This window comes from Apium graveolens, chromosome 3, assembly GCF_009905375.1.
Source record: "Apium graveolens cultivar Ventura chromosome 3, ASM990537v1, whole genome shotgun sequence".
Lineage (NCBI taxonomy): Eukaryota > Viridiplantae > Streptophyta > Magnoliopsida > Apiales > Apiaceae > Apium > Apium graveolens.
Window position 1 is genome coordinate 95,064,892 of NC_133649.1, and position 10,490 is coordinate 95,075,381.

The 10,490-nt window shown below is 32.7% G+C and overlaps 1 protein-coding gene across 1 annotated transcript; it reads left to right on the forward strand.

Annotated features, from left to right (window-relative positions):
- Positions 1-3,700: 3,700 nt before the first annotated feature.
- LOC141712623 (J domain-containing protein spf31) lies at positions 3,701-9,526 on the forward strand. Its single transcript, XM_074515629.1, has 9 exons — positions 3,701-3,955; positions 4,049-4,139; positions 4,237-4,297; positions 6,671-6,748; positions 7,133-7,206; positions 7,467-7,580; positions 7,667-7,774; positions 9,141-9,179; positions 9,251-9,526. Exons 1-9 carry the CDS (start codon positions 3,858-3,860, stop codon positions 9,335-9,337), a joined length of 750 nt encoding a protein of 249 aa, XP_074371730.1. The 5' UTR covers positions 3,701-3,857; the 3' UTR covers positions 9,338-9,526.
- Positions 9,527-10,490: the final 964 nt, after the last annotated feature.

Sequence of the window (10,490 nt, forward strand, 5' to 3'; positions counted from 1 at the left end):
TGAATGTTGGTCATCTGTATATTGGCTGATGGAGTTCATGGATGACAAAGGTGTTAGAAGATTCTTCAGATTGGAGGACTAATTGAGTATCTCTAGCAATGAGACTCTTTTGGAAATACAGGAAATGCTAAATCTCTCAGAAGCTGATGAACTTGAATTCTACAGACAACTTCAAAATCAAATTGAAGAAAAAAACAGAAGGCTTGGGAAGAAATCCAGACAATCAAGGAAATAGATCTATCTGCTCAGACTAGAGGAGCATCTTGATAACAATTGTGAGCAATTTCTTTGTGTACTTTGTATTGTTTAACTTTCAACAACTTGTAGCACTTATCAGTTTTATCTACTATTTTTCAATCTGTATCTTTAGGATATTTTGTTATCATCAAGGCTCTCCTAATTTATGGCTATAATTCCAGTAGACATAAATTGGGGGAGATTGTTAGGAATATGTTGTGTACTTGATGATAAGCTAAACAAAACACCTTAGTAGATTTAACTTAGTGAATTTTGTAGCACCCAACGTATGATCACTTATAGTCCTGACGGATGATTCAATATAGTCCCGACGGATGACTAATTGATATCCATCGGGTGAGTAGCTTATGTAACAATAAGTAATGTAGCACATTTCTGCAAACAACTTTGTATAGATTCTGTAGTAGCTTATGAATCATGTAGACTGCTAGTAGATGTGCAGAATAAGTTGATTAAATATAAATATAAGATATCTTGTAATTCTGCACAAATGAAATAGAGTCAAGTGATAAATGGCTACCCGACGGATGATCAACAAAGCTACCCGACGGATGATCAATAAGGCTACCCGACGGATAACAAGCATGTACCCGACGGATGATCAATTCAAATATCTGTTGACAGTGACAACACAATCACATGCGTCGAGTATTTGCAAAAGGAATGTGGCAACATGTTTAGCAGGGTTTTGAGAACAAAGAAGCATTACCATTTCCATGCAAGTTATGAAGATTTTCAAAGATGCTGGAATAGAGTAGTGAAGCAGCATGAAGTTAGACTTGATAGGTTTTGTTTTAGTATCTTGTCTTATTCTATGTAAACTTGGTGATATATAAACCAAGTGTAGCAAAGAGAACAAAAATAACAATAGACTAAGCAAAACACATTTTCAGAGAAACATTTGTAAGCTGTATCATGTAGCATTTCTCTGTAAGTTTAGTTGTTCACTTGTAAAGCAGCTGTGAGCTATTCAAACTTCACATGGTTCTCTTGATATATATATATATATATGTATGTATGTATATATATATATATCTGGTGGATACATTCAAATCCACCAGAAAGTTTTAAAGATCTGAGTTTTTATTACTTTATGTTTGATTAACTTAACTCTGTATTCCGCACTTTGCAAATCAAACAGTTAGATATAAATCGAGTTAGAAACATTTTTCATAAATCTCAACATGAAGCCATAATTACTTTTAACCCCCCCCCCCCTTCTGTAATTCTTATTATATTGTTAGGGAATAACAACCACCTTGACACCAAATTAGCACCAAAATAATGCTAATTCACCTGATTCACAGATTAATGTCTGAAATGAAAAAATACTAGAAAACACGTTAAAACACTTAACAACTTGAGTACAAATGCATCAATTCAAAGCTTATTAGAGCATTATAAAGTGTCATAAATGCCACTCAACAAATATATAAAAAATACTACTTTAGTAATACTTGTTAGGAGTAAACACACACAAATATTCGAGATTCAATTCTATCAATCCAGAGTACACACACAACATATATCACGCGAAAAACCCACGTCCAAACTTGTATTATTAATTCAATCAATTATCAATAATACATCAATACGTAACACATCAACGATCTCCCAAACTGATACTTGAGTCAACCAATTCTCAAGTATCTCCCACACGATACCTAAGACGACTACATCTCTTAAGCATACATCAAAATAATAACATGACTATGTATATATAGTCATCACAAACTTAACCAACAATACATACCTAATACGATTACAATAATAATTATTTATCCATACAATAATTAATCAATCCCATTATGATAATAATTGCCAACACATATAATTATTACCCAATCCAGTTATGTCTTTTATCTTCAATCCCATACCAAATATTGGGTTTAAACCCAACATTCCTCCCCTTCAACCCAATACTCCAGATCATGTTGAATGGTAACCATCAAAACATCTCGAACAAGAATTCATTCATCTCGTTCTTCCAACTTTTGAGAATCACTAAAACCCGTATAGTGAACTCCAATTTACCGTTCTTGATCATAACGATATACCCATCCACAAAATCACGTGCATCAACCACGAGTGTCTCCTTTCACCATTGAGTCACTTGATCCTTACTTTCACAATCTCTCGACCACTTGAAAAAAATAACAAAATCATCCAAAAAATTTCACCTGGTTGATCAACCATCAAACCATTGAAACTATTGCAATGATCCCGTCCATCTTCCACCTCGAGTCCAAATGAAATGATCCACGGTGCAAGTCAGCCCTCAATTCGCACGTAACTTTGTCTCTTCCATCAAATCCATCATCTCCGCCATATCAATTGAATCTCGAACTTTCCTCCAGCCCAATTCACCATGAACCTTCAATCTTGGCTCTTAATACCACTTGTTAGGAGAAAACACACAAAAATATTCGAAATTCAATTCTACCAATTCAGAGTACACACACAATATATATCACACGCAAAACCCACGTCCAAACTTGTATTATTAATTCAAATAATTATCAATAATACATCAATACATAACAGCTTAACAGTGTCCCAAATTGATACTTGAGTCATCCAATACTCAAGTATCTCCCACACGATACCTAAGACGACTACATCTATTAAGCATACATCAAAATAATAACATGACTATGTATATTTAACTATCACAAATTTAGCCAAAAAGACATATCTATTTTGATTATTATAATAATTCTCTACACATATAATTATTACTCAATCCCATTATGATAATAACACTTATAATTATTACACAATCCAATTATGTCTTGTATCACCAAACTCATACCACATATTGGGTTTAAACTTAACAATATTGTGACCTATTGAAATAGTATTTCGTTTATTAAAGTGTGTATAAATTCTCATATTTTATTTTTTTGCTTTTGGTAAATAAACTATTAGTATATAATTTCTACCACTATTATTATTATACTAATTAAATTACTAAATTAATTTAAATTTTTTGTAAAGAGTCATATTTTTTGCTTTCATTCACATAAGATAACAAACTCTTAATAGATTATTTCATTATTATCATATTAATTATAATTTTAATTAATATTTTATTAACATATCCCGATATGCATGATAATAAAAAGGGATTTTGTATAGATAGATCACTTTCGTGTCAATTAATTGAGCATGTGTTCTAAATAATTATTAGTTATTTGGGTTTTAGTTAATAAACTTCCATTATTAAATAACTATATTTTTTAATATATTTAATGTAATTCGAGTTTGTAAATTATATTATATTCTCAATTTCTATTGATAGACTCCTAGTATATTTATTTTATATTCAGTTTATAGTTAATAGACCGGTAAAATATAAATTCATAATTATTAATAATTTAATATTTAGTATATACATACATATTTGAAAAGTTAATTAAATATTTTTAGCAAAATTTGGAAGAGTTTGGGGGGAATTGGTCCGAGGAGTAAATAGAGAAGCATACCCAACAATGCAAACGGGGCAATAAATCTGACCCGGTTTGATATTGTTTGTCATCTGTTATTCCTTGTTGAATTTTGTGAAATCAATACAACCCCAAAAAGAAACAGCAAGGTCGATGGGAGAGACGAGCAGTACCAACGTGGATGACGATTTGCTTCTCAAAGCCTTCTTCGCTGAAGTCGGCGAGGTTGAGCGCGATAACGAAGTCGCTAGGTATACAATCCATCCCCCTCCTTTCTATTTTTCTATACATCTACGTTTGGTTCTTAATTATATTATTATTATTATTATTATTATTATGTGTAGGATTCTTTCTTGCTTCAAGTTGAATCCTTTTGAGTATCTTAACCTCCCCTTTGGTTCTACTCCTGAAGAAATTAAGAAGCAGTATCGTAAGGTATTTTCTTTATAACCATTAAGCTGCTTCTGTTTTCATCCCCCCCTTTTATTCTGGGATTTGCAGTGACATGCTTAATTTAATTATGGTGATTTAGTTGTCGCTGATGGTCCATCCAGATAAGTGCAAGCATCCACAAGCAAAGGAGGCATTTGGTGGTAAGTTAATGCATAGTGTGATAAACTGTTGGATAGAAACAAAATTCATGCTAATATTGCTAAATCTGTAAGATTTACATTTTTAGGATAACCCAATTTTTCCAACTTCCCGCTTGTAGCTTTCAAGGTAGTCACATATCTATAGAATTGCTCCGAAAACACCATTTTTCTGTTAGTCAAAATTATACTCTTTTCTTCATTGAAGTGGTTGTGATTTTTTTATATTCATCTTTAAATAGTGTCTATGAGTCTACGACATCCAGTCCTCTTGCCTAGTATTGTAATACTTCAAGGTTTAAGCTGAATGTCTATTAGTTCATTCCAACTTTCCAACTGATACTGATAGGACCTCATTACTGTGTATAGCAGCATTTAGCTTATTTGTGCATTCTTAGCGATCATCATCCTGGTATAGACAGATAATATAATCCTGTTGTAAAGTAAAAGATTGCACTGTAAGTAAAGAAACAAGAATAGGAGAATCCGTGGGTGTGGAATTGATAACAATGATACATATTGGTCTCATATCTACCTAACCCCAAGGGGGTTATGCAGTTGGAATAAATAGAGTAAGATATAAATTCAAACTCGAGAAACATGTAATAAAGCTGATTGTAGGAAGCAACTTAACACAAAAGTATATGAGTTAGTGATCAACTCTGCAGGAGATCTTAAAGTAACATGTATTGTATATTTGTATTGCATTATTCTCTGGTAGCTGAAGCTGATAATGTTTTTAATCTTGATTATTATGGCTGGACGTCATTTGTGCACAAAGGTCAAAGGATAACAAATAAGAACTATTTGAACTAGTTAACGGAATCATACTTCAAATCACTTGCAAATCATAGGCTCGAATAGATCAATTTGTCTTTTTATATTTGACTTAGGTTATAGACTTGGTTGTCATTTGTTAAGCCCTGGAGGAGACCCAAAAATCTGGATAGAAATGATTTACTTGTTCGGATAGTTTAGTAAACTTAAAAATCAGCTGGACGAAGCTGAAATGTAGATGGAAGGTACAGACTGAGTGACCAAGCTGGATGGTTCATGAGAACTGCTTATGATAATTATGTAGTGCAATATTAACTCATTATTTAACGTGTAAAATTTTCCTCCTCTGATGTTAAAGCATAATACAAAACTTTTCGATTTTAAAAAGTTATATTTACTCTTTTTTACTTAAAGGATAGACAATATTTAAATTTTATTACTTTTTAATTAGTTATTTAATTTGAATGGACGTTGTTATATTATCATATAAATGATTTAGATTGATTTTTATCATTAATTATTTAAAGGGTATATTTAATAAATATTGTCGCTCGTAAATTTCAGAATCTTTATTTGTCAAACAAAATTATTCATTCAGCATTGAGATTATTATTCCTCCAGAAATTTAATTCATTCGGAATCATGGTTCAGATTTAACAAATGGCCTCTCAGTCTCGAGACTCTGACATCTCTTTCTCCTAATTTAGCTTTTTGTGGTCCAGGACTAGGTGTTTAAGACTGCTTCTTTTCTGTTTTTTCTATCTTAAGAACATGTGACGTTAACTTCATAATTAGCGAATTGATATAACTAAAGAGGTGTCTTCTTGAGACTGGCCGAGCTACTTACCCCAATTTGGATATGTCTAAAGTTAAAAACTTGTGTGATGGAATTGATAGGCACGGCAGACTTGCAGATAATCAGTTGTTAAGACTTGTTAGAGTAGGCATATAATTGCTAAACCGAGACCTAACTAATGCTTCTAGGACTGGTTGAGATACTAACATAACTCTTGTAACTTTGATTACTATATAATGCACATCAGTTGCGACATACACAGACCAACTCAGTGGTTTCTGTTATACATCTCCAACAGTACAACAGCAATATCAGATTTTATGAAATTCCATCTTATTTTTTATGAAATCTGATCTATATGAGACACTACTTATGGATCAAAAGAAACCATGAAGCTTCATCTATGCACTCCCCTGTCAGGTCAAGGTTATCTTGATAGATTTTTTGAGGAAAAATGAAGTTTGTTGATTTAATGAAGTAAATAAAATAAAAAATAAGCTCTCAGTTTCTTAAATTACATTACGGTCTTCATCTTTCTTTGTTTAATTAGCAGAAAAGAATGCTAACGAAAGCATAATGTAATGTTTAAAAAATATAGAATGAAGTTTGCGGAAGGAGGTAATTTAAAATTAGAACCAGATTATATGCTTAAAATTTATTTCTTTACAAGATGGGAATTTCTATTGCATTTCCATCTGTATCTAAACTCAGAAGTATTACAGAGTTGAGCATGAGCATTATATATTTCTTCTTAATTTGTTGCCCCCATATGTCCTTATTATATATATCTGTAACTTTTACAGCTCTAGCAAAAGCACAGCAACTGCTACTTGATTCACAGGAAAGAGAATACATTCTGATCCAAGTCACTTCAGCAAAAGGTTTGCTCCATCTCTTGTAAATTTCACCATATAAGTGAGTTGTACTTATTACTGGATGTTTCCTTGGGTTAGCATTATCTTTTACATTGAAAATCATTTCATATCTATTTGTGTTCTATTTTTGTTAAATCCGTTTTAGTCTTCTATTTCTGTTATGTTATTGGATTAACGGATCTTTCTGGTTGTTTTGGTTCACATTTTGTTGTTGAGCTACGTCTTGTCATGCATTAAGTAATATCTTGCAGAATTTTTGCATCATATTAGTTACGCCCCTGTGTATTTAGCAACATATGTTTTGTTGTTATGATCGGTTTTTATACATCGTACTCTAAACCTACTTATATCATCACTATCAAATAGCTCATCAGTAATTTCGGTGTACAGAAGAACTAAAATCAAAGAGGAAGAAGCAACTGAAGAAGGATAATGCCTCCAAGTTAAAATCAATGGTTGATGAGGTAAGCTCCTTTTAAAAAATCTATGAGTTGCTAATGTTATTGAATCATCTGGTTTAATTGCTATGCATTACTTAGTAAGTACTCGCACTCCAAAGTGAGATTTCATTTTGAAAGTTGAGCTACATACCGAGGTGGTTAGATAGCACTGGTGGGTTGATTTGAAGACCAGTTGTTATATTCATCAGTTTTATATGTTTACTTGCAATTCTGAGTATCACAAGTTGGGGCTATTATGCTGCTCATTGACTTTAATCTTTCAGGGAAAGTATGAGCAAGAATATTTAAAGTCAGAGGAGTTCCAGAATCAATTGAAATTGAAGGTTCGTGAACTTTTAACAGACCAGGAATGGAGACGCAGGAAAATGCAGATGAGGGTATGCTGGATATTACTGTTTTTATGTTTTGATTGCTGTTTTTTTTTGTTCCTTCACTGAATCTTCTTTTCTTTGACGCTATATAGATATCAGAAGAGGAAGGTAGATTAAAGAAGGATGAAGAAGAAACAAAGGAGATGTGGAAAAGAAAGCGGGAACATGAGGAACAGTGGGAAGGAACAAGAGAAAACAGGGTTAGTTTCTTTTTTTTTTTGCTAAATAACAGGGTTAGTTTCTATTATCACATAACATTATTATGTGCATCAGACTTGTGCATTGTGGTTGGAAGTTGGGGAAGAATTATATGTTGTTTTGCGACATCTATTATCTATCACACTTGGTAACTTCCTGATAATTGTGACAAGTAACACATGTAATTATGTACTTCCGAGTATGAGGGTTGACATTAATATGTGAGGCTGATCTGTTAAATTGGTGGCGAAATTGCATATTCTTAGTTACCTGGCATATAGCTTGCGTAGTTTGTGTATTGTTTTGAAGCCATTTAGGAAACATGGTGAAGTAATTTACAGGAGTCTACTAAAGGCCCAAATTAATCCTCTCTTTCTTTGTAACAACAAATTTATATGGTCACAAATCCTGTACTGGTCGAACTTTGTTATAGATACTGCATATGGTATAACCACTGTATCATACATAAGCATGCATAGTGTAAGAAGTTGAATCACATACTAAATTTGGATACCCGAAGCAGAAATAAATATTTTGAGTAGTTATCTCATCGCTCAATAAATTTGATTTACTTAAAATTTTCTAAGTTTTAAAATCTTTGAAACAAAAACCGAAAGTGAGCCAAAAAAACGGACTGAATAAAACCGTAACCGAGAAGACCGTAAAAAACCCGTAACCGAACCGATAACTTGGTTTGGTAATTTTGGTATTGACCTTAAAATCGAACCGAAATTATATATTTTTTAAAATTTAAATTTATATTCAATTTTTAAATTATATTATACATATAGTCAATATTTAGTATTCAATTGAGGTGTTGAGTATTGAGGCACATTTTCTGTAGTACATCAATAGTTTGGACTGAAGCTATTCACTTGGTAATGGTAACCTTCATATGTTGCGAGGGCAGGAGTGTATAAGTAAAAAGCTGATTTATTTACGGACAAAGCCTGCCTTGTTCGAGTGTTGAGATTAAGTATGTTTATCGAACCCTACTTAAAGAAAAAAAAGACTAATATATATATATATGTTTTTAATTAAAATTTTAATTTTAATTTTAAAAATAAAAAACCGAAGATAACCGAAACCAATAAACGGACCCAAAAAACCGTTTTGGACAGTTTGGTTACGGTTAATAGGTAGAGAAACCGAACCAAATTGGCATATACAGTTGGTAACAGTTTTCACGTGATAAACTACTTTAATGATTTTGGGTACATATGAATCCCCTTGTTCATCAAACGAAGTCTTAATTGTAACCTGTAACTACTTGTCGTGATGTGGTGCCGTGTCCTGTCATTACATCTCATCTCTTTACGACTCAATTGTTTATTACTGATGTTAACCTTTATTTCTGTTTATCATCAGGTTTCTAGTTGGAGAGATTTTATGAAGGGTGGAAAGAAGGTAAAAGAGTTGAAATTCTATTCATTCTAGCGTATATGAGCGAAATGGTTTCTTACTAATGTGTTTTGCAGGTTAAAAAAGGAGAGATTCGACCCCCAAAACTTAAGACAGAAGATCCAAATAAAACCTATGTGCAAAGGCCCGTAAAACGAGGTTAAGCATCCAAGTTTCGGACAAGATGGCTGAATTATTGAGAAAAGTGTGTTCTCGAATTGTAAACTAAATTATGTAAAAGGGTATTAGTTCATAGATGTGCTATTGAAACTTGAACATTCGTCTTATTTGCTAGGCAAAATGATTAATGCAACAAAAATGGGCCTTGATTACTACTACTACTACTATATAAAGTTGCACCGTATCCTTTCTAAGTTTCCTAGAAAAAGTTTCTTTTTTGTTCTAATACTTTCATGTCAGTATAGTTGAGAGGTGTTGAATGTCGAATGAGGGTCATCGTGTTTCTCTTTTTGTTGAAAGCAGGAAAATATTATTAAACAAGAATAGCAAAACTATTATTTTAAGTTCTGTACAGTTTTTTTAAAACTGAAAATGCGTGATATTACGGAAGAATCACCTTGAAAGCTGAATGCATAAAACTTTTATGACAATATGTATGCTAGGTATGCCGATTTCAGAAGAAAAGAAGAATAATACAGAGAATGTAGCAGAGATGATATGTATCAAACAATGTGCTGGTAAGAAGATTGAAGCAGAGGCATTTGCCCAGGTAAATAGATGAAGATGCAACTTTTTACCTAGTTAACCAATAACCAAAGACCAGCGCGATTAATACTGTTTTATAAAGAATGCCGAAGAAGACTGAGTTTATTAGTACATTATATGTTTTGTATCTGCCCTACATTGAGCTCAAAATGATGATAAAAGAACCGAAACAAGCTAAGAGCTTAATTCTAGATAGTATGCTGAGAAGAGAAATATGAGGTGAGTGTAACATAGAAGTATTCCCAGCTTAACTAATTTGTAAACAGCTAGAAGACCCGGGCTACATTTGTGTTGGGTATTTTAGTCCCGTCAGTAATTATCATTTGATCATCAGTTTTGTCTTCATTAATAGACAACTACAGGTACTGGAGGAGTTAGATCCTTATCTTTGTGCACATGAGTACCGAGAACTCTCTTCATTATTAGACAACTACAAGTAGTGTATCCATTCTGAGCATGACCCCGAGAAACTGCAGCAGTGAAATCAAACTAGTGCTGATGTGCTCTTCATGTTTCTTTCTTGACATACATATCTCTTCTCATATTTCACTAAAGCATATCTTACTGCCACATCCCTCTGGAGTTTTCAGT